This window comes from Sphaerodactylus townsendi, linkage group LG04 (genome assembly GCF_021028975.2).
Source record: "Sphaerodactylus townsendi isolate TG3544 linkage group LG04, MPM_Stown_v2.3, whole genome shotgun sequence".
NCBI classification, from domain to species: Eukaryota; Metazoa; Chordata; class Lepidosauria; order Squamata; family Sphaerodactylidae; genus Sphaerodactylus; species Sphaerodactylus townsendi.
The window spans coordinates 101,299,170-101,323,950 of NC_059428.1; the positions used below are offsets into that span (position 1 = coordinate 101,299,170).

The 24,781-nt window shown below is 42.7% G+C and overlaps 2 protein-coding genes across 8 annotated transcripts in view; one reads left to right on the plus strand and one right to left on the minus strand.

The window, feature by feature from the left end:
• The window catches only part of SEPTIN10 (septin 10), a 46,907-nt gene extending 30,849 nt beyond the window's left edge, over positions 1-16,058 (minus strand). Inside the window, exons 1-2 of one of the 7 annotated variants that reach the window (XR_007244375.1) lie at positions 15,658-16,017; positions 2,728-2,796 (exon numbers count right to left, since the gene is read on the minus strand). Coding sequence is in view for 6 of the 7 variants with exons in the window: in XM_048495286.1 (XP_048351243.1) it covers positions 2,728-2,796; positions 15,658-15,687 (99 nt within the window). In the remaining variant the exon portion in view is untranslated. Of the gene's footprint in view, positions 1-2,727; positions 2,797-15,657 lie in introns of all 7 variants that reach the window. The other 6 variants (XM_048495287.1, XM_048495286.1, XM_048495284.1 and 3 more) reach the window with 6 other exon arrangements.
• SOWAHC (sosondowah ankyrin repeat domain family member C) lies at positions 15,889-22,517 on the plus strand. The gene has a single exon (XM_048495283.1). The coding sequence runs from the start codon at positions 16,277-16,279 to the stop codon at positions 17,807-17,809; it is 1,533 nt and encodes a 510-aa protein (XP_048351240.1). The 5' UTR covers positions 15,889-16,276; the 3' UTR covers positions 17,810-22,517.
• Positions 22,518-24,781: the final 2,264 nt, after the last annotated feature.

Genomic DNA, 24,781 nt, shown 5'->3' on the forward strand with positions numbered 1-24,781 from the left:
AAATATTTAATCTCAGCGTAGCATGTGAGGGAAGCAGCACGAGTTTGGCTTGTTTTTATCATGAACCATAGTTTGTTTGTGCCATCTGAATACAGCAACATAGTCCCGGGGAATATGGCCACAAGGCAAAGAGAATCAAAGTATTCAGGAATTCCAGGTCTACAAGTCAGCTTGGAACTGTTCCATATGTTATGACTGCAGCTGATAAATAAAACAACAGTAATCCCCACTACAAAATGACTGGACATAACAGAAGAAAACACTTCTCACAGCCAAACACTTACCACGTGGCTATCAAAGACAAGTACATGCACATCTTTGAACACCATCAGGAAACATTACTTTTCACACGTGCATGTATCCTAGTCCTGAAATATACAATCATGTATTATGGCTACACATTAACTCTATGTAGAGGCCTGCAATTTTTAGCTAGCCAGCCATTATTTTTAATCACCTACTCCCCTACCCTGAATGTATAGTATGCCCACAAACTTTGAAGAATATTCTCACTATGCACTTGAATCTGCAGAAGCAGAAACAACAAAAATTACTTGCACAGTGCAGAAAAACAACAATGTGCAAAATAATCCTGAATTATCAACTCACAAGCAGTGAAGCACACACAACCATCCATCCAGGTTAAAAAATAAAATTAGCTGGACAGAAAAGGTCAGTGAACAAACTGAACTGCCACAAATCATTTAACTAGCTGACCACCTGGCATATGGCAATATTACAACAAACTTCCAAGCAATCCCAACACACAACTAAAATAAATGATTGAATAGGATTTCAACTTCAGTTACACAAAGTTTACTCCAGCTTACACAGCAAGAGTAACTTGGGAAGGTCTCCTATTGATACTTTTCTAGTCCTGTGGCCCAAGTGTAGGGAAGAACAAAAATATTTTTGATGTTATTAGCCTTTTTATGCTCTCCCATCAAAAATTACAGCACAATTTTTCCCTTGAACTACCACCACAGCATCATAGAAAATGTTACTGTGGAGAGAAGGCATTCCACTTTGTTTCCAGCTGGTACAATTGAGAACTAGCAGCAACAATGTAAAGAGGAGAATTAAATCCTCCTGATGCTCCCATTGCTCATTCTCTGGTGATATCACAGGAATCTTTCTTACGTGTTTTGTGAGGGCTTGTATACTTGCAACGTCTGAATTAACAACTCCAGATTATATATCAGATCAATCAGCAGAGGTTTCAAGTGAAGGAGGCAATTAGTCATATTCAAGAGCGTATCTAAATGAATTTTACAGCTCTAATTCTGAGGATACACAGGTACCAGTACCTTTCCTTTCCCAAAGACTCCCTCAATCAACATAGCTCTTCCATCTCAAACAGAAGGATATTTGTTTGTTTATTGAAATGTCTGTACCCTGCCCTTCTCACTGACAAGAGAAAATGGTTCCATCAACATCACTGGAAAATGCAGATAACATTTTAGGACAAAGTATTCTCCACTTGTTAAAGGGGTTCAAATGCTTTCTTTCCTTGCATTAGACTAAATATACTCAGGAGACTAATATGCGTGCCAACAGACTATTTTGATTTCCTACCTCAAAGAGTGTTTTTTTTGTGAAAGTCAAGTTTTTGTGGAAAAGGTGGCTCGCAGTATTTAAGAACACTGGTGAAAAGAAACTTTTGTGACGGATCCCTAAATATACCGTATATACTCGAGTGTAAACCGACTTTTTCCAGCAAATTTTTTATGCTGAAAAAACCCACCTTGGCTTATACTCGAGTATATACAGTAATTCCAAGATGGCGGCTGGAGCTGGGGCTGCTGTGGGGATCCGGTAAGCATGTTGCTGCTTTTTTTCTAACTCACCAGAGAGCTGCAAAAACAAGCTGTAAGGACAGCCTGCATAGCATTACAACTAGGGTGTGTGTGTGTATGTGTGTGTGTGTGTGTGTGTGTGTGTGTGTGTGTGTGTGTGTGTGTGTGTGTGTGTGTGTGTGTGTGTGTTAAAAGAAACAGCATTTCTCTCCTAAGGGTTATTGGTGCATTGTATTAGATAAATACAATTCTTCATACAGTAGTTTACTGCCAAATACTGATTGCTGAAGACAAAGACTTTCTTTGGATCAAAGTTTAGGCTGGCATGGCTATGAATCCCAGAATTATTCTACATTTGGAGGAAAACAGTGGTTCATTTGTGTTCCTAGAGTTCTAGAAAGCTGCTCACCCCTAATGCAAACTCTGTTAAGCAACTCTATCTCATCTTGCTCCCAAATCTTCTGTTTTTAGCTGCTACTGAGTCAAGTTTGAAGCCTTATACTCGAGTCAATAAGTTTCCCAGTTTTTTGTGGTAAAATTAGGTGCCTCAGCTTATATTCGGGTCGGCTTATACTCGAGTATATACGGTACCTCTAAACGTTCTTCTAAGGGCACATATTTTTTAATTTGTGCTCTAAAAACAATCACAAATAATCACTACAAGAAAAATGCCTTGGGTCTATTATTGATGCTACTGATGGTACAGTATACTCAAATAACATTACCAATGAATAATCTAATTACACACTATTGAACATTTTGAGCAATTCTGTTTCAATTTCTGCCTTGCTATGCAGACTAATGACATTCACACAATGAATGACTGGCCAGCTTTCCATCGCTGATTCTGATATTAATATCAATGTAACATATCACCAAGAATGTCAATATACAGTGAATACTTAGGAAAGCCATCTAATCCTTTACTCACTCTCTTTGCATCTTGATTATCACAAGGGGGATTAGAGTGTGCTCTCATTCCAAAATCAGGTGAATACTGCTGGAAAAAAAGATCAGCAATGTGTTAAAAGTGACAGAGAAAATCAACAGTACAAAAGACAAATAAAAACCACAGAATGAGAAAAAACACATATTGCAGGCAGTTCTTTTAGTTACTTGTGTAAAGCAGGCCATGATACGCTTTTTTAGACTGAAGAAACAATCTAAACTTTTAGGAGCTGGGCTATTTTTCTCTGAAAGAGAGAGATGCCCAGAAGTGAAGTTGATCCCTTAGGGACCTGAGAAGGAAAAGAACCAGGATTTCCAGTATAATCAGCTCAGTCTATCCTACAGTTAGAGGTCCTCTCCCAAATATATGTAATTGGAACAAACTCAATCCTAAACATGTTTCTTCTTTAAATAGTTATGTCTGGAGAAGCTTATTTTATGCATTACTTAACATTAGCATGGTAGTTTATTAGAACTGGTCTGATAGTCATCTCTTACTGCAGTTCAATGGCAACCTCTAAGGCTTTAAAGGATGTGGAATGATGCCATCTGTATGGACCTGTGCCCAAATGCCTTTGGACAGTGCACTTCCCCACCCCCCCCCCCCCCCATTTCATTTCCACCTTTGGGCAGGCAATGCTATCACCAGCAGCCAAGATGATACTAGTTGCTGGGGATGAATGGTTGCATACAGAAACATTCATAGAGCCCCTGGCAGTTGGGCTCCACCCTGAGGAGCTGCCATGTTTTCACCTTCACCGTGATGGGCACCTGATGTTTGGAGCTCTGCCTGGTGTAAGATCCATTCACAGTAGCAGGAATTTCCCTTCTCTCCCAAGACATCTCACAAGACAATAAAAAAGCTTTGCAAGAAGCTGGGAAGTTTCCTGGGACATGGGCGGTGAGCCGTGCAGGATACGAAGGGGGAAGGGAGCTGGCCTCCAGCTGGATGAACAATAGATAATCTGGATGGGAAAGGTGCCACAGTGAAGTTTCTACAAGCCATAGTAACTAGGATTTGTCAAGCCCTGGGACAACGAGATTGACAACGGCAGAGTCAGGCTTGTATTGGGTCAAGAAATCAAGCAGATTTTTTTCCCATGCAGTACTCTGCACTGAAACTGACATGATGAAAAGGAGATGTAATTTCCTAATTCACAAAGCCCGGGCAACAGTTGTAAAGCACGACCAGCAGATTGTTTAGTAGTGTTAGTGCTGTCTTTTAAAAAATGTTAACCAGCTCAGTGGACAAACACAAGAGCAAAGGTCAAGAGCAAAGGTCAGTATCTCTATTGAGTTTTACTTACACACACACACACACACACACACACACACACACACACACACACACACACACACACACACACACACACACACAGAGGTTCAAATAAAGTAAGGTCCCATTTTTATCTTCAACAAGAACCATCCCAACTCAGTCTTTTGTTTTATATCAGGAAAATGGGATTCTATCTGTCTATTATATGGTACAAACTACTTTATCTTTCATTTCTTGAGCTCACAAAATACCACCTTGGTCTATATTCATTATTGCAAAACATCCTTCTAATGTCAAGTTCATTTTTTCCCTTATCAAACTTTTAACTGAAATAATTGTTGCTATTGTGACACAAAAATAACACAAACTTTTTAAAATTGCTTTTCTAAAATACAAGTTTAAGTAGAATTCAGAGACCTTTATAAGACATATGGATCTGAACAAGTCTAAGGAAACATGTTAAATCATTTTCATGATCATTTTTGGATCTCAGATAATTTTCTAATTTTACCCCCCCACCCCCCCCCCACCCCGAAAACACACATCACTGATTCCAAAGAACACTTACAGTGCAGTACCAAGAAAACCTTCCTGGAAATAAGTCCCGCTGAAAATACCTGCCTAGGACACTACAAATACAATATAGGCAGTCATTTGTGTTGTCTCTGTAGAAAAATGCAGCAGATGGTTGGAGAAACTCATGAATTTATTCCGATCAACTTTATACATGAAAAAATAAGATTTTCAGATTTAAAGTGTTCTAAACTTTATTGGTAACAAAAATGCAATTTCCTCTGGTAGCTAGCAACTGAACTAAATACGAGAGGAGTAATTCTTTCTGCAACAGAGAGATCATGGAATGCAGTAAACACCACTGCAAAGAACAGGATGGTATTAAGAGCGCTAATTCGCTAGATCCAACCATCATTGGCTTTACAACAATGCCGTAACGTTCATATCAAAAGTACCAGGCAGTTTATTTCCCTAAGTTCTTGAAGTTCTGCCAGAGAGGATACTTGCAGATGCACGTTTTAATCAGGAAACTGACTCAACATTTACTAGAGATATTTAAATCATCTATCAAGGCTATGCACGCTTGAAAATCTGAATACTCTTGCTACAAATCACATACAACGCTTTTATGTTCCTTCAGTATTCTGATTGCAAGTGTCGTGGCTCACTTTCTGTTAACTACTTTTTGTTAAAAAGAATAACGTCCACATGACCATTACCAGCAGAGATCATTGGCTTGATCTGCTTATACAGTGGAACATCGGTTTTCGTTGGTAATCCGTCCAAAAAGAATCGAAACTGAAACTGATGAAAACCGAAGCAAACTTTTCCATAGGATTCAATGTTCTAGGCACACCAAAAAACATACCAAAAACACATTTTTGGTGAATAAACATAGTGTTTAATGATGAAAACAGTAACAAACAATAACACTAGGACCAGCTTCAGAGCCAGCGGACCAATGTCGCACCAGAAAGCTGTCCAAAGAGGTCTGTTTCTGACGCCTCTTTAAGATTTGTTTGAAATGGGGCAAGACATTGTCATTAAACAGCTTTGTCCGGGTGATTTTTCTCCACAAACCCCTGCACCTTACTGCAAATCGATGAAAACCGAGGCAAATCGATGAAAACCGAGACAAATTTTTCCCTGAAAAAAATCGATGAAAACCGAAACCGATGAAAACCAAAGGCAATGAAAACCAAGGTTCCACTGTATTATGTACACATGTAATAGTGTGCTACAGATTTCAGTGACAAATCAGGGGAATCCTAATCAGGATTATATCCTTTTTAAGCCACTAATATCTTGTAAAGCCCTTTTACTGTACTTGAAAATACACTTCACAAACACTAAATAATGGTACAGTAAAAGTAATAGTTCAATTATAGTACTAACTAGCGGGGCCCAGCCATGCGTTGCTGTGGCTTACTGTGGTGAAACGGGAAAGAAACAGTAGCAGCAAATCAATTGCAGAGGCCAGCAGTACGTGCTCATGGAAATGTGCAGGCTGATACTGTGAGATGTCATTGATGTGTGTGACCACATTCCTTGGGGGGGGGGGGGAATGGAAACCCCTCCCACACATCTAGGCTGGCTGGTTACAATCTTTTCCTGGGAGTAAGTTGGGGTGGTGGCAATGGGTGTCACTTCTGAGTAAACCCTCCGAGGGGCGCGACTCAGCCATTCAAAGTATGTCACGGTTGCTTTACCGAGCTTACTCCTGAGTAATGCGTGCCTCGGAGGCAACCTGGTTTTCTGAACTGTAACCTCAGTATTCAGGGAATCAAGGTTGGCTGTGTCCTCCCCCCTCCCTTGCATGCCACCCCTCACTCTCTCCCCTCCCTCACTTCTCTTCCTGTGCATGGCACCCATCCCCCAACCTCCCTCCCCTTTCCCTTTGCTAGAGTGGGTGGGTCATATCCAGATGCTGGGGCCCCTCCCTCCTCTCCCTTGCATGCCAACCCTCACTCTCTCCCCTCCCTAACTTCTCTCCCCTTGCATGCCTCCCCTTCTGTCCCTTCTCTATCCCACCCTCTCTTCCCTTGCATGCCACCCCTCCCCCTCCCTCCCTTCCGTCTCCCTCTGCTAGGGTGGGCGGGTCATATTCAGATACTGGGCTCGCTCCCTCCCCTCCCTTTCTTCCCTTGCATGCCACTCCTCACCCTCTGTCCCCTCCATCACTTCTCTTCCCTTGCATGCCTCCCCCTCCGTCCCTTCCCTCTCCCTCCGCTGAATGTATATGAGAGTAGGTGTGTTCTATGGTAGCAGTGGGTGAGGCACAGAGAGTGAAAGGTACTGGCGTGTGAAGGGGGGAACCCCACCTGATGTCTCACACGGCAATGTGGGTATGTGTTTCACTTCCACTCAAGTTACTGCCTATGTACTGTTTTCACTGCTCATATTTGGCCATCTGAGTGAACATTCTAAGGGCATGAACATTCTAAGGGTGACAGTTACACACAGGCAGCTTCATGGCCTGGTGCGCCAGGAAAAAGATGTTTTACCTGGCTCAGGTGTGTTGTTTGACAGCAGGAGGTACATAAGAACACAGTTGGGGGAAATTTTCAGAGCGTTTGGGCCAGCAGGTGTGGGGTTATTCTCGAAGCAACAAACACATGGTTCCATTTTTATATATATAGATAGTACAATAAAAAGCTACTCGCGACTGCATTATAGTTTGAGTCTAAATGTAGGTGTCTAGATTAGAAATGTTTGCACAGCACTGTCCGTTTGAAATTGGCATCAGTGAATCATCTCATGGGTGGAGTGGCTTCAGAGTGCCAGCAAGACTGAATCAGATCCAACACACGCAAGCTAAATGCTTCCTGAATCCCACAAACAAACATATCTTGTCCATACTGCATCCCCGTACAGTGTAGTAAGTTATCCCAGGTCATTTCAGCACGGTCAAAATATCCTGGGTTGAGCAAGAAAAATATCCCTGTGCAGCCAAGAATTCCACACGGTTCCCAGGCCTAAAGTGGGTTTGCCCCATGATATTTCCCATATCCCAGGGTATTAAAAAACTGCTTAATTGGAGGGGTGAGCCTGCTACTGTGTGAACACCAAATAAGAGCAGAACCGGTTTATTTTTCCCGCCCAGTGGCCTGATCTCCCTGCCTGACATTCATTCAAGCTGCCGCTCAAAAACAACAGCCAATCAGAAAGTGGGACACTGGGCATGCTCAGAGATGCTTGCAGCTGCCACTCAAAAACAACAGCCAATCAGAACACGGAACACCAGGCATGCTCAGATATGCTTCCAAAGTAAATACAGAAGTCCCAGGCTTGTGCGAAATAAGCTGGAGTATTTCTTCCCGGTCTTCACTGGATTCCTTAAAAAAAAGGGCAGCCATGCGTACAGACACCCCGGGATAAAATAGACCCAGGTTAAAAAAAAAACCCGGTGGTACATAGGTATAATTTTGTTTCCAGTAGAAACGACCCCAGAACGCTTTTCACAACAAAACAACACTCACTACTGATAGCACACTTAATTCCAGAAATAACTTTTCACAAATAAACACTGTTTATTTGCAACAGTGATTCTGTGGAATAGGCATCTACAAATTCACTAATCATCCCAGAAGTGATAGATGTTCCTGGCCCACTGATAAGAAGCAGCAGTTAAAAATCCCCACCTCCCCTTACCACATCTGAACTGTGGAAGCAGAAGGAAAGAAACCAGCAGCAGACTTCTTCAAACCTCAGCTCAGGTGAACTAAGAGGCTACTTCTTTCTTCAGTTTTTTGAGTGTACCAAAAGGGAAGGTGTAACATCTTAAAATGGTATGTGGGTCTTTCTTTTAATTGAGAGGTAAGTTGTAGAAGAAAGGGGGGGTGAAAGGGGAATGAGAAAGCGTGGTGATTGGTTGACACTGGAGAGTGACTGTGGAGTGTCTGTGCTGAACTGAGAAACAATCAGAGTGTGTATAAAACTTGGGAGAGAGACAGTAATCTGTGCTGAAGATTGATAGGGAGTCAGTCTGAGCTAAACTGAATCAGAGTGTGTACAGAACTATACTTTGTTCCACAGAAAGTGTATATTCCTCCTCCTTTGTTGTAGCATGCTCTGCCTGGGTCCTAGTGTCTACCTAACCCTGCTCCCCCCAATCTGTTTGAAAGTAAAAATACATTTTGCATAAATGCTCTTGTGTCAAAGTACTATATTCAATTATGCACAAAATAATGGTTTTGACAAAGGCAGCGTGTAAAAATGAATGGAATTCATATATGCAATCAGGATTACATTCAAATGCAGAAGCATATAATTTCCCCAACCTCTGCACCTCAACTGACCGAACTGTCATCTTTCTGTGGAACAGAATATAGTCAGGAAGTGTGTAAAACTTGAGAGACGGTATTCTGTGCTGAACTGAGAGTCGATCAGTCTGTGCTGTAGAGAGAGAGGCTGTCTGTGTTAAATGTATATGAAGTACTAGAAGGGCACCTGTGCTTCGCTACGCATACTTCATCACAGGCTCTCTATGAATTTCAGGGTGACATTCAACGTACTTCTTTACAGCCTGTTTGTGAACTTTGGGGTGACATGCAGCATATTTCCTCACAACCTGTCTGTGGACTGATGGGTTTCGCATATTTTGCAGCAGCTTCCTGTAGTTTTCTTTTTCTAATGCAATGTGTTATTGCTCTCTTTCACCTGGTGGGCTCCAAAAGACGTCATGTGGAAGCAGCCGTTGTATTTCTGGGATGCAGAAAGAAAGTGTTCTGCCATTGGATGCTGATGAGTGAGAAGACTGTGAAGAGGTTCAGGGTAGGGTTGAAGGGCAGGGAGCTGGACTGTACCGCCACTCCAGCACATTCTTGGGGACTCATCCCACCACTTCAGAGCACGACACCAAGCACAGGGTGATCAGAGGCCGAGACCAGTAAACTTGTCTCCACAGAAATCAATCTGATGTCCATATGCAAAACCCGACAAATGTTTAGTAGTCCAAGGTGATAGTGTGGTTTGTAATCTATTTTGACAGGGTACCCGTGCTTCGCTACGCATACTTCATCACAGGCTCTCTATGAATTTCAGGGTGACATTCAACATACTTCTTTATAGCCTGTTTGTGAACTCTGGGGTGACATGCAGCATATTTTCTCACAGCCTGTCTGTGGACTGATGGGTTTGGTTTCGCATTATTTTGCAGCAGCTTCTTGCAGTTGTCTTTTTCTAATGCAATGTGTTATTGCTCTCTTTCACCTGGCGGACTCCAAAAGATGTCATTTGGAAGTAGCCGTATTTTCAGGATGCAGAAAGGAAGTGCTCTGCCATTGGATGCTGATGAGTGAGAAGGCTGTGAAGAGGTTCAGGGTAGGGTTGAAGGGCAGGGAGCTGGACTGTACCGCCACTGCAGCACATTCCTGGGGACTCATCCCGCCACTTCAGAGCATGACACCAAGCACAGGGTGATTGAAGGCCGAGAGCAATATACTAGTCTGCACAGTAATCAATCTGATGTCCATATGCAAAACCTGACAAATGTTTAGTAGTCCAAGGTGATAGTGTGGTTTGTAATCTATTTTGATAGTATTTGGCTGTAGCCGTGTTTATAACATGAGGGTGGGTGGAAGAGTAATTTTTCATAGCCTGTCTGTTAACTTCTGGGTGACATACTTTTTTGCAGCCTGTTTGTGAACTTTGGGGTGGGTGATATGCAGCATATTTCATCATGCCTGTCTGTGGACTGATGGTTTTGTTTTCAAATAGGTTCACATGCATTGTGGAAGGCGGTGTTAGAGTAGCACATCCTGTGAAGGACATGAAGATGGTGACGTTTAACTGTCATCCTTAGAATGTTCGTGCAGCATGTCTGTGGACTGAGGGGCTGGTTTGCCCTTAGAATGTTTGCGCAGATGGCCAGAGATGAGCAGTTAAAACAGTAAATGTGTAATAACTCGAGTAAAACTGAATATTTTGGGAAGTCCTTTCTTAGTGAGCACCTAACCACATAATGAACCAGTGTGCCAAATTTCAACTTTGTGGGTTCGGTGGTTTTTGAGTTCTTTTGATGACTCAGTCAGTGAGTCAGTCAGTGGTATTTCACATGTATAGATAGAACTGCCAAAGAAATAGGTAGAAACCTTGAGAGACTAGGAAAGAAGTCAAATTCTATTATAGTCTCAGAGATGTAAATTAGATCAATGTGAAGTGAAAGTCCCCTAGGCAGAAGTTGTTGCCTGTTTGTTTTATTTATTGTATATTATTTCTTGAAACTTTTAAACCAAAGAACATACATAAATAAAATTTTATTTTGTTTAATGTAACCTGGAATCCCACACTAGTAATTTCCTCAGGACCATTAGCCCTTTGAAACTGATATAAAGCTTGGACACAGTACTTGAGGAGAAATTATAAGGGGATCTGGAATTAAATTCCTGGTGGCGACAAAATTAGAAAAAGAAAGGAATAAATATTATATTTATTTGTAAAGAAATAAGAGTGGGCACCGCAGAAGGGGAGAAAGAAACAATGGTTCTTCTTTCACTTTTGATGTGATTTGGAGAAGACAGGAAACAGTGCAAGAAACCTGAACTGCTATTTCTTAATTTCTCTAAACACAGGTACAAAGAATCTCCTAGCCTCTCCCTAACATTCTTTCCGTGCATGGTCAACATTTATCTAAGCCAAGATTTGTGGGACCCTGCCACTGAAGACAATAAGTCAGTCACTCATCTGAGTGATAATTTTGATCTGATATTGTCCATCACAGTACAATGAAACATACTTACTAGAGAAAGTTGTAATAGATAGGCACTGCTCTGCATTATATACTTGAGTCACTCCAGCTATCTGCTTTAGATTGACATATTATTTGCTTTAGATTGACAGGTTCTCATATCACAGTTATTCCTACATCTTTCTAGATTCCTGCTTAAAAGGCCACATCCGTGCTAAGATTGGCCAAGAAGTAATATGCCATCTACTAGGAATATTTACAGTGGCCAGACCGATGGGTGATTTTTGTTCTTTGGAACTGGCTCCCGGTTACAAGAAATGCTGAGCCCTTTATCTTCCTCAACAGGACTTTCCTTTTCAAGTTGGATTTTAAGGGAAAACATTGATGCAATGCTTTTTGAGAGTGATACTGTGGTCATAACTGATTTGACTAATTATTATATCAGTTATCAACAGATATTTACAAACGGCCATGCTTATAAAAATTGGCACAGAACTTGTTTAAATGAATATGCTCTACAGAATACAACGGTTGGGGCTGCAATGCTTCTCCCTAGTGCTGGCTTCTCACCGAAAACCATCCTTCTCAAGCTGCTTTTCATTCTAATCAGAAAAAGATAATGGGTACAATTGCATAAGTTTTACCTGGTGGGACTAAAAACAGCTTAGGTGTGACAATTTTCAGTTGAAAAATGGCATGAGAGGAAAACAGTTAAGAAGCATCTCACCCATATGCCTACCTTCTGCTTTATATGCAATTAAGTCCCATTTCATTCAACAGTACTTACGCCCAGGTAAATGCACAGAGGACTGTATGTGGCCTTACTGAATCATTTATAATGTGTAATATCGTGTCAATGTTTATTCTTCAGGGTTCTACCTTCCACTTTTTCTTTGTGTGTTCCCTCATATGTCTTGCTCCAGTTCTTTCCCAGACACCCTGTTTCCCCGAAAATAAGCCCTATCCCGAAAATAAGCCCTAGCATGATTTTTGAGGATTTTTTAAATATACCCTACTCCTGCTTGAAATATAAACCCTACTCCAAAAAGAAGCCCTAGTTACAGATTTCCCGGCACAGCTGATCTGGTCGTGTGGGGGGCGCAAAATCATGGGGGGGAAATAAGACATCCCGTGAAAATAAGCCCTAATGCATCTTTTGGAGCAAAAATTAATATAAGACCCTGTCTTATTTTCGGGGAAACACGGTATTCTGTTTCAGGTAAAACACACTTTGCAGTTACATCAGAACCACCAGTTTATAGTTTGCTTTTGCCTTCTAAAGAGAATCGGCACTTCAAATGATGGGTTTCCAATTACTGTTTGCAAGTAAATGTTCCCACTAAAAAAAAAAGCCAAACCACAGCTGGAGTTCGACACATCCCATCCAGTCTCCAAATGTGACCTGAGCAGTCTCTGCCACCTACTTTAAAACATCCTATGAGCATACAATTTTTAAGCACCCATATTAAATTTCAGAACGGATTCACTCCATCCAACTTCCAGCCACTGTGTTTTCATGTAGGATGGCAGCTCAGTTACCTGCAAGTTAAACCTCCAGTGGTCCTACCTGGGCTCTAAATGGAACTCCCTCTCGGGAGTAAGGCCATGGATTGCAGCCTTAGAAGCATACATTTAAGCATGCTAATGCATCCATGCAGATAACCTAAGGGACTTCAGCTGGTTCAGGCAGTCCCAGTGACTGAAGACCACACGCCCTGTCCAAGTGCACATAAGCCAGTTCAGGACACTGTGAAGCCTGGGTAACAAACCAAAGCACAGCAATTACCCCCCCCCAGCACATTCCTGGCACACAGTCCCCACATGTCTGCAGCAAGGTAGCAACTCAGGTTATTCCAGCACCTCAAAGCTGTAACACAGGAAATTGTCCAAGCATTTTTTATTTGTAATCTTTAATTTAATATTCTTTAAATAAATAATAAAGACCTTTCAATAAAAGATGCTATAAAACATTAATTGGAAGTCTTCACACTTTTCCCACTGTATCTACATTATTTACGATGGTCCATAAACAGACTCTCATCCCATGCAACACAGTCTATGCTACTTCTGCAGTTTGAAAAGGGAAACCTCAGAACATTCCACAGTTTGTACTGCAGCTAGAATGTTGGGAGAGAAAAGGCAACTGAAGTCAAGAAACAGATGGAGAGAGTTTTGTTTATTTTATGACAAGAGCATAGTGGTAATAGGGTTAGAGGTGGTTACATTCACAGTCCACTTGCTATACATAACGGAGTGCAGGCAAAATACAGAATACATACAAGCTGCTTTACACAGAGTCAGATCTTTGGTCTCCACCTTGCCTGGAAGCAGTTTATAGAGTTTTAGGTCTTTCACACTGTCTACTATCTGGTCTGACAAGATACCAGAGACTGACCTCTCCCCCTCAAACTTTCTCATGTAAATCAGATGCTCTACTGTTGAGCTACAGCCCCTGCCATAGGAGGAACACAAGAAACCACAGCACAAAACATTATGTGACATTGGTTGCTGTGGGTTTTCTGGGCTGTGTAGCAGTAGTCTGGTAGATCTTGTTCCTAACGTTTTGCCTGCATCTGTGCTGGCATCTGCAGGTGTATCACAGAGGGAAGTCTGTTACAGAAGTCCCTCTGTGATACATCTCTGAAGATGCCAGCCACAGATGCAGGTGAAACGTTAGGAACAAGATCTACCAGACCATGGCTACACAGCCCAGAAAACAAACAGCAACCAGTTGAACCCGGCCATGAAAGCCTTCGACAATTCATTATATGATGTTATTCATAGGCCTCATATCTGTAAATGAGACACAATTTGCATAAATAAGCATGTTGAGAATCTGTGAGGACGACATGCATGTAGTGTCTGGCATGTGCTGTGAAAGTTGTGTGGCTGTTGCAGCACATGCTGCCATCACCCACATTTTCTGTGACAACACAAAGCGAGCATAATTTTCGCAAATGTTAAATTGGCTCAGTTGATAAGTTTCACATATACAATAAAGCTGATCATTTCAATACTCGCCCAGAGTAGCTCTCACAAACATCAGATAAGGAAGGAAATTGTTTCCTTGGTGCATCCCTGCAGACTACTGGGAAGTTATAATTAAATGCTCCTCCATGCATAAAATACAAACAAATCGCACTGCACACCAAAACCTAAATGTCACGGAGAAGGACTGTGGTGTGATTTTTCTCCCTGACAAATCATTTTCTATGTGCACGCAACATTATCAGATCTGAACACTACCACCTTAGCTGCTGGTGTGAGATCTAGATCTGAACAAGAGGCTGACACGCTGATCTTGTATCTGCTTACATAGAATTATGTTTAATGGGATTTACTCCCAAATAAGTGTGCATGAGATTAAACTATGCTTCTCTAAACCCCATTGAATAGATCAGTTTCGTTGGATGATATAATGTCAAGACTCAAGGGTGGGTGGAACAGTAAGGGAATGATGGAAGAAAGGAACTCAGTCATTTTATTACAGACCAACTGACAGAAGTCATAATAAGAATTATCTGATTAAGAACTAGAAAGTAGAAGCCTAGAGCTCTGCAAGAACAATATGAGGGGGAGACACTGTAGATACTTATTAGAAGCCACAGGGTTATAAAAGCTTGGATCTTCTGAAATTCCACCATTCCACAATGTTATGACATAACAAAGTTATTCTAAAAACACTAAGCTCCTTTATGAAGAGAAAAAAGTTCACAAAGCAACAATTTTGGTGAATTTATAATACACACAACAAAAAACATAAGGACACTTCAAGATTATTTAAATATTGCATGAGGGTAATGTGGAAGTTGATGAGACAATATCCTGCAACATGCTGGCCAAAATCTGATAATCTGCTTAATTTGGGAATAAGTACCATCCTAATCAGCAGGATTTACTTCCAAGTGTTTGAGAACAATCTGCTATGGTAAGCAGTACTCCTATTTTTGTTTGAGGAAGGTCATAAGGAGACCCTTGGGGTACCAGTGGTGGGCAACTTTTATTCAACTCTGCCCCTCCCTTTTCAGAGAAAGGGACTAGTTTTTCTTTGAAGAGTGGAAAAAACACACGCCTTTATTTGGCAACTGGAAGAAGTCCCTCATAAGAAAGATGAGGGAGCAGCCAAAGGAAAAGCCGCTTGGAAGATCCCTCCACGAGCAGACATGGAGATCGTCACGGGGGGGAGGAATCCATCTGGCCGCACAGCTTTCGAGAAACTCACAGCTTGTTCCTATACAGCATTTAAGCGCGCCCTTTCCATTCAATGGGTTTCAGCGTCGCTCTGCATTAGGGTTCAAGCCTTATAGCACAATACTTTTGACGCACGAGTCCCATTGAGTTGAATGGGTCTCGCTCCGGATTCAAGAACGGAGAGGACCGTTGACGCCCCGGCTATCCCCCTCCCCCCTCCCTTCACTCGCGCGCGCGGGACTCACCAACTGCCGCGCCACATCGGAGGAAGCCATGACAAAGGGGGAGGGGGCACCGCACGGGGGGGGGGGGGAAGCGAGCCGAGCGCAGAACCCCCGACTCCAACCGCAACAGCTGGACTATAACCGGCGACTGCGAGAGGCCTCGGCTAGCAAAGGGGCGGGGCACATTCTTCGCCTGCCGCCTTTCGATTGGAGGAGGCGGAGAGGGGGGCAGTGCGAGCGCGACCACGGTGGAACAGAAGTCGTCCAGGGGCGGGGTCGCCAGAGGTTCCTCCCCCAACTGAGAAGGGGGGGTTCGTAGTGTGGTGGGATGAATTTAGGGAGGAGGAAGAGGAGAAGCTTCTTCGGCTGCCGACTTTAAAACTGTGTTTCTAGGCGCCTCCTCCTCCTCTTTCTCGTAGGGTTCGCCGTCACGTGGGAAGGGAGGCGGAGACGCGGGTCTTGTGTGGGACTATAATGACGGCTGGGCGGGCAGAGGAGAAGAGAGAGGCAGACGCTGACGCCGCCGTGATTTGAGTCTTGCCGGGAACCCTCCCTGAGGCTACCGAGCTGCCGAGGCGGGAAAGGGTAGCAGCAGCAGCGATGCCGCACAGAGGCAATCCCGGGATCCCGTTCTGAGGGAATGGTGGAGGAGGTGCAGGGAATGGCCGCTCCGCCGGAGCTCCACCAGGATGCGGTGCTGCGCTTTCTCGCCGAGAGCGGCGGGCGGGCGCGCAACGCCGACCTGTTGGACCACTTCCGCGGTTTCCTCCACTCGCCCGACCCGGAGCGGCGCGCCCGGGCCCGCGAACACTTCAAGGATCTGGTCAACGCCGTGGCCGTCGTCAAGCAAGAGCCCGGCTCCGGGGCCAAGTACGTGCAGCTGCGCAAGAAGTACCGGGGCGGCGGGGCTGGATCCAAAGCAGCGGCTGGCGACAGCGGCGCTTCAGTGACGGACCCCGAGCTGGCCTCGGAGACCCTGCCCGCAGGGAGCAGCGGCGACGGAGATGCTGCTGCTGCCGCCCCTGAGGCGCCTGGAGGGGGACGGGACGCCACCGCGGAGCCTGAGGCGGCCTCATGCTCTCCCCCTGGCGCGGAGGAGGAGTCCGGAGGCCCGGACAAGAAGCGGGTCTCTCCCCCGGGGCGTGAGGGCGACCGGGAGGCTGAGGAGGAGGAGGCCCCGCCGCCCAGCCTGGCCGCGCCTCTCGCCTCAGGCGCCCTGCCCGCCGCCGCCACTCCGAGGAGCGGGCTGAAGACCTTCCGGGAGCGCATCATGGGCAGCTCCCCTCAGGCGAAGCGCGGCGGCGGTTTTCTCCCTCGGGCGGGCGGCGGCAGAGACCGGGACTCGGATAGCGGCTCGGTGGCGTCGTCGTCGGCCGAGGAGGAGAGCAGCAGCAACGGCGGCGGCGGCGGCGGCGGCGGGGGCTCGGTGGCGCTGGACCCGCTGGAGCACGCCTGGATGCTGTGCGCCTCGGACGGGCGCTGGGAGGCCCTGGAGGGGCTGCTGAGCTGCGAGCCGTCACTGCTGTGCAAGCGGGACTTCATCACAGGCTTCAGCTGCCTGCACTGGGCCGCCAAGCACGGCCGCCACGAGCTGCTGGCCCTGCTGGTCAACTTCGCCCACCGGCACCGCCTGCCCGTCGACATCAACGCGCGCACCAGCGGCGGCTACACCGCCCTGCACCTGGCCGCCATGCACGGGCACCTCGAGGTGGTCAAGCTGCTGGTGGGCGCTTACGACGCCGACGTGGAGGTGCGGGACTACAGCGGCCGCAGGGCCGCGCACTACTTGAGTGGCGGCACGGCCGAGGAGGTGCGCGGCCTGGTGGGGGCCCTGCAGGACGAGGCCGACGGCGGCGCTACCAACGGCAGCGGCCGCTGGAAGCTCTCCAAGGTGCTCCCGTCGAACCTCATCACCTACAAGCTGTCCCATCACCACCACCACCACGGGGAGGAAGGGGACTCGGCCGAGGGGCAGGGCAAGGGCAAAGAGTTGAACCGCAAAGGCTCTGGCAGCGGCAGGATCAAGCCCCGGCTCAACAAAATCCGGTTCCGCACCCAGATCATCCACACGACCCCTTCTTTCCGGGCAGATCCTGAGGAGGAGGAGGGTCAAGAGGAAAAGTCCCTGAAATCCTCCTTCAAGCTTAGACCCAAATCCAATGTTTTTGGATAAAACAGTTTCTTGTGAACACCTGATAATGGAAGGGTGTGTGACTACCTCTAGGGCAGCTTCTTTTGCCTGGATAGGGCTGCTTGAGGATAGTCTCCCCATGCAATACCTTCAGGTGCTAGACGGGTACAGGGCTAAACAGGATAGATATTCTGAACAGGTGTCTTGAGGCTAATGTTTACTAAAGTGCCATATGGTGGCTGGAGTTCTAATGGATCGCTTCATGTCTGATTAGTTCTGATTGTTTGAGTTCTATGTTTAACATGTGTGGTTAAAGTTTTGTACATTGGTACAGTACAAAGTGCTGCTATTTCTGGAGATCGCACATGTCACTGTGGTTTTAACATGCCTGGGCTGAAACATATTAGAATCCTGGTTAGAGATGACATTACTGAACAGTTCCCCATTAAAAAAAAACAAAAAACCTTTAGTAACACTTCCCCCCTCCCCTGCATCAGGGAGATGCTTATTTTCTTTGGGTGACACTGTTGTTTGTGCGGAGAGCTATTCAATTTCATTAACTCCTCTCTGTGTCTGATATGCAGCCAATACACCAGTTGTCACTTTGACCAAGAATTAGGTCTAAAAAAGAAAAACTGTATATTCACAGCAAATGTATGAGATCGGGAATCCATGATCAAGTTCCTTTAGCTGTGGCTGAAAGCAATAGGGAGTGATGATTCCCAATATGGCTCAGGGCTGCATTGCTAGGAAAGGGGAATGAATTCATTTCTTCTTTATGTCATTTCTTGGTTGAAAATCTCCATCCCTAGGCTACTTTAGTCTGATGGGGGGAGAACAAGCAGTAGAGATAACCTGTGTTTTTTCCATGTCCCAACAATGGGGCTAAAAGCAGTTTAGAGAAATGGTGTGGGAGGAAGAGTTAATCCACCCTACCACCTTCAAGTATCACAGGTGATCGATAACCCAATCCATGACTGCTTTTACAACTAATCCAGTGATGTATGCTGTTTCTCCCTTGCATCTGCCAGTTCTACCTTCTAGGTACCTGCCTTCAGGTTTTCTTTAACCTGAGGAGAAAAAAAAACCCTCTAAAACTGTATGGGAGAATGGGCACTTTATATGGCTGATCGTGAACACGTGGGAAAGTTAAAACATCCCCTTCCTGCATATTGTCCCCTATAAATGCCCGTTTTTCCACTGTTACTATTAAGAGACATGATAGCAGGATCCCATTATTTTTCTGATAGTCTAATTTTGTCCCTAAGCTTTTTCTACTTGAATATGCATGTAAGAGCATTTTTTAAAAATAGCTGTATGATATATAGGCTGAGTATATGACTAAGCCATGAGGAGTCAACTTTCGTGTAATACTGATTGTACGCTAAAGCTGATCTAAAGGTACATTTTCCTTTATTTTATCAAACTGCATTGTAATTCTAAAATTCTTTACCTGTTGCTCATAATCCCCTTGAGAGTAGAGGTAGTATACAAATTTTAGCATAAATATTATGCTGGAGATAGGTTGATCAACTGTTCGGTTAAGATGAAACTGAAATAATTGAGTTGTAAAAATAATGTGAATGAAATGGATTTCTTTCAGTGAGTAGTTGCATTCTACCAGTGCTGGTGTGTCAATTGTGAGTTTTGAGAAAGAAAGGTTCTTGTTTGCCAGTGGGATGCCTCAGCAGACAAGGCCTTGGGTGTTAAGTGGTATTGAGACTCTACATCAACACCAAAAAAGCCTTGCATACTAAATTTGAGTTCAGTAACTATAAACACTTTGAGGACTAATGGTAGTCAATTTAACCATTAATTTGTTCAGCAAAACACTTCCTACACTGAAAGTCATTCAGCCCTGGAAAAAATCTTGGGCTAGAAGAGGTGAGCAGCAATGATTCATAGGCATAGTATGAAATATTATGTTTTCTTTAAATGCTTTTTCCAGCACTTTTAAAAACACTTATGCTCACCTGGATTGCTTCAGGAAGAAGCCTAATGTACAGCATTGCACCTGTAGATCCACTGTGCCCTGTTTACAGTTTGCATGCTTACATTGGGGATAGGAAGTTGTTTCTGAGTGCTTGACCCTGTTATTAGCTACAGTGGGGTTTCCTTGCTAGAGGCTTGTTGTTTGTGTCTGTCCATGCACACATTCATACTTGCATACAACAGCATGCGGAAATCTAAAAGCACATGCCTGAAGTTTGTTACAGAGTGTTTTAGAAGTTTTCTTTAACTTGAGTCACACTTGGGGAGTAAACAGATTTGTTTTCTTTAATTAGTAAATCTTCTGAGTAAACCTTTGTTAGAGAAGCATTAGCAAACATTGTTTCTAATTTGAAACTTAACATAGTCTGTATTTTAGTTCAAAGAATGATTAAGAATAATGTCTTAGAAGTCTTTGCCATGAAAAGATATTCTCGTTATTCCAAAGTCAGCAATTTCTACAAAATCCAAATTACAAACTTGTTCTATTAGCACTTTCTTTTCCAGAATAAGGATACTGGGGCTGGTCCTCAGATGCTGCTGATGAGTATATGAAAGTCAGATGCTGCCAAATAAAATTTAAGACTTGCTAAAGCATGTATCTTGATTAGCCGGTCAGATACTTTGGAGCTGGTAGTTTTGCACTTATTTGAAAGTAGCTGAGAAACTTTTCCAAGACCATGGATATAAAGACCTTTGCTTCTGAAATCAGTGTAGGTTCTATAAACAGTGAAGCAGATTATGCAAGCCCTCTTACACTGCAACTTGCTTTTCAGAATTTTTGCCAAAGTAATAATGTGCAGGCTGTAAGCATTTGGTCTTCTATTTTCATGCCTTTCTTTTGGGATACTATGGAAGAGGCGTGGCAACAGGGGTTGTGCGACTTCTGCTGTTTTATACATCCGTTTGCAGTAGTGTCTAAAGTTGTCAAAGTAAGCACTACCTTAACTGCCAGTTAAACTGCCACCATGCATTTGCCCATGCGATGCGCCATGCGTTTTCCACCAACACTGATTTGCTCCTTTTTGTAATGATAACTTTATATTGTATATGGCTTTCAAATTGAATGATGGAAAACTTGGCAATTAACTCATCCAAATCTATGCCAACTGGAGTGTGACAAGTTTATCTGCATTGAACTGAGACTGCTCACATGTGCACACGCAACCGGGACGATCTAAAATCCTTGCTTGAAGAAATTAATCATCAAGAACTTAATATACAATCTGCCACACTGCATAGGTGCTTTTTAATGTATACAAACTAGAACAAATGTAAAGGCATTCTTTTAATTTATAAGCTATAATTAAATGTGCCTTTTGTGAAATTGTGAAAAGAGCATTCTGAGCACTTCTGCTCACATTTCAGCATGACGGAGGCCAGTGGCAGCTCCAGCTTTCTGCCCACACTTAACTTATTGTAGCAGCATCAGTGTTCCAAAGTGTCTGTCTGCACTATAGCACTAGATATTTAATCTTGTAGCAAAGAACGTAATGAGACAATTCTGCTGTGCAGAACTGTGTCCAAAGTAGAACATCTTTACTACAGATTTCTTTAAAATGACCTAAATGTTTCTAACTTCAGTTTTTCCTGTGTGACCTCCAAGAGGGACATACTCTACACCATTCTATTTTTAAATGTTGTTTATCTACTTAGGTAAACTAGTGATATGATGGATTCAACGTTGTATTTTTGTAAGTACCTGTCTATGGAATTGTTGATCTATGTCTAAAAACTTGTATGTGCTGTTAGTCTCAGTTTCATCATCATAAGAAAATACTTTGTGCTTTAGATTCTTGGAAAGGATTACTCTGTTTTACTGTAGAAATTTCAGCAAACTTTGTTCCCTGAAGGGTTCTGTAATTAACTAGAAATGCCAGGATTTGGTTATTATTGTGATATAATGCCTGGTTACAGTATACTGAAACAACAAAAGCATGCTAATAACATCAGTAGTAAACAAAAGAGCCTGATTCTAAATTCTCACTTGGAAATACACCCTATCTGCTCTGGTTTTATTTTTATATGTAAAGTGCTGCTTCTCCCAGATCTTTAGGGGAAGGTAGAGTGTCATTTTGGGATACTGATGTCTTCTGGTTTACCAGAAATGTATGCTTGTACACTACACGTGTAGTCCGATTCTTACAAGTAGAATGTTTCACAGAGATCAAGGTGACTTAACATCATTAGCACAGTTTGGTGATGCAGGAAAAGCTTGTGATGTTCTGCTTCAGTATCATTCCACATATTCACATTATGCACAAAGTAATTCCCTAAACTGGAATCCCTTTGTTTACCTACTGATTTCACATTCTTTTATACATTCTGCATTTTTTGTTTGTTTCTCACATCAAAAGTGTTTTTCAAAGGAATTTTTTTACTGATTCTTATGATCTAACTTATGCATCAAAACCATTAATGTGGATAATGGGCAGAACACATGTGGTACAATATAGGAGCACTTCAATTTCAATTTAATAGAGGAGGCGTCTATTTAGCTGTTCCTTTCTGGGAAGATGTAAAATGAGATTGAGCATAATTTAATGTACACTATAAAATGTTCAGCTGAAGTACTAGGGATTTCTTTCTCAGTAAGCACATAGGATCAAACTGTACTTTTGTTAACCTTATATTGAAAATGAGGAAAGTAGTTGTGTTTCAAGCTGTATTGGCAAATACAGGTTTTTTTTAAAAAAAAATAGGTGCCTGGATGGATGAGTAACTACTAAATATTTTACTAAAATAAAGTGTCATAGTTTTATTTTTAACTGGTCATGTTTTTTTCTTTGTGTTTTTGTGACTTGTGTTTATAATAATGACTTGTAACCTTCTGCTTAAATTGGTTTAAAATGAGACATTTGTTTGTCTTTGACCCTTGTAGTGGCAAAAAAGTTGTTAGGCAACTAGTGCTTGTCAACATTTTTCAGTAGGGCAACCCTGCATATTTCTAAATATCCTTGAAGGGCTCATGAATGATCCTAAATAGAGTTTAATCCTTCTCAGTCAATTGAAGCCATGGATTTAGAAAGTACAGTGTTTAGGAGTGCACCATTAGTTTGAAAGTGTGCAAGAGCATCACTGCCCTTGTACAGATTTTTAAAATATCTTTTTCAATTGTACTTTTAAGATGAGAGTCTTCCAGTGGTATGTTTATTTTGAGGCTAGTAGTTATGAATACCACATATGTACTTTCTGTATCAGAAGAACACTGATGTGTTAACTAATGGTCGCTGGCATTTGGAATGCTGTGTACACTTCTGGCTGCCCCCTCTCAGAAGAATGGCATCCAGTTGTGAATGATACACAAAAAACACAAATAAACTGCACAAGGTCTTGGAACAGCTTTTATATAGAAGGCAGATTTCAGTCTGGAGAAAAGACAATGGGAGGCAGAATATGTGAGGCTTTTAAAATAGCACATAGTGTGGAGTGAACTTACACTACTAGAACATAGACACACACATGCAGCTAATGGACAATAGATTTAGGACAGGTGTATACTTTATACTGGTGGGAGTCCCGTGTACACAGTATAGTAAAAGTACTGCTTTAGGCAGCTTTAAAAATAGATTAGACAAATTAATAGAAGAACTTCCACCAGTGGATATTTGCGATGATGGCTAAGTGGGAACTGCATATTTAAGAGTAATAGATCTCAATGCCAGTGAATAAGGAACCATTACAAAGGGAGGTTTTGACCTACATGGGACTTGTAGAGCATTTCGTGGGCCAGTTGTAAGAGCAAGAGGCTAGATTGAGCAGGAATGCTGTTAACTACAGTTCTTTGTTTTTGAAATATTTATCCTATATACCGAGAACTGTCTTCAGTGGCCCTAAATATACACAGAAAAATACACAGTAATTAATTTCACAATTTGTTTCTCTGAGAATAGTAGTTACAATGTAGTGTTTTACTCTGTGCTGGAGGGATAGATCCCTACCTTTTTAAGTAGATGGGACATGGTAAAGTTTTATTATGTGGTAATTTTCTATAATATTTTTTTAAATTACTGTGATTTTATTGGTCTACTTTTAATGATCTATTTGGTAATCTGTCTTAGAGAAAACAGAAAAACAGGATATAACTTCTAAAACTAGATGAATAGCCCATTTAACGTTATTAATTATTCTAATTATTGCAAGCTAAGTTTGTCATTAGGTCAATTTTCTTTAGTGTGTTTAAGCACATGTAATTGTGAACTGTATTGTGGGCCACCAGCCAACAAGTATAAGGACTGTTTGACTGTAAATGCTCTAATGGCTATAATAATCATAGTGTTTTACTTTATGTGTGTTTTGAACTAAAAATTAAACTCTTAAGATAGTTAAACAGATATACTGCAATAGGATAGTTAAACAGATATACTGCAATAGGATTTAATTCCCCCAGTTTACCGTACATTAACTTGTACTACCTTAAGAATTCTGTCTTAATTTATGATATTTGGGCTACTGTCGAAGGCTTTCATGGTATATATACTCCACTTGCTTTTCCAACATCAGATCCTCTGAAGATGCCAGCCACAGATGCAGGCGAAACGTCAGGAGAGAATGCTGCTAGAACACGGCCATACCGCCCAGAAACCACACAGCACCCATTTGGGGTACTGTTTTTTACTTATTTCTTCATTCAATGAAGAGACACAATCCAAATCACTGTATTGATAAATCTAATCACATTTTATTTGTGAACTTACTTGAGGCATATTCAGTTGCCAGAATTAATTTGTATGTGGCTAACACATCTGTTCATCCAAAATAAAAAAAACAACTATAGATTGTGAAGTCGAAAGCGAATGAAATGTAAAAGGTACAGACTGACATTTCTGTAACAAGTTCAAATGCATGCGAGATGCTGCCACGGTGGATGATCATTCTATTTAAGAGATGTTACCACAATCTTTCTAGATGTGCCATATTTATTCATCACCTATTGGTGCTCTTGTGTTCACTGAACTGATTCACATTTGTGCTTTTCACAGAAGTGTGAGGCTGTAGTTCTTCCATTTCATTGGCTTTTGACCA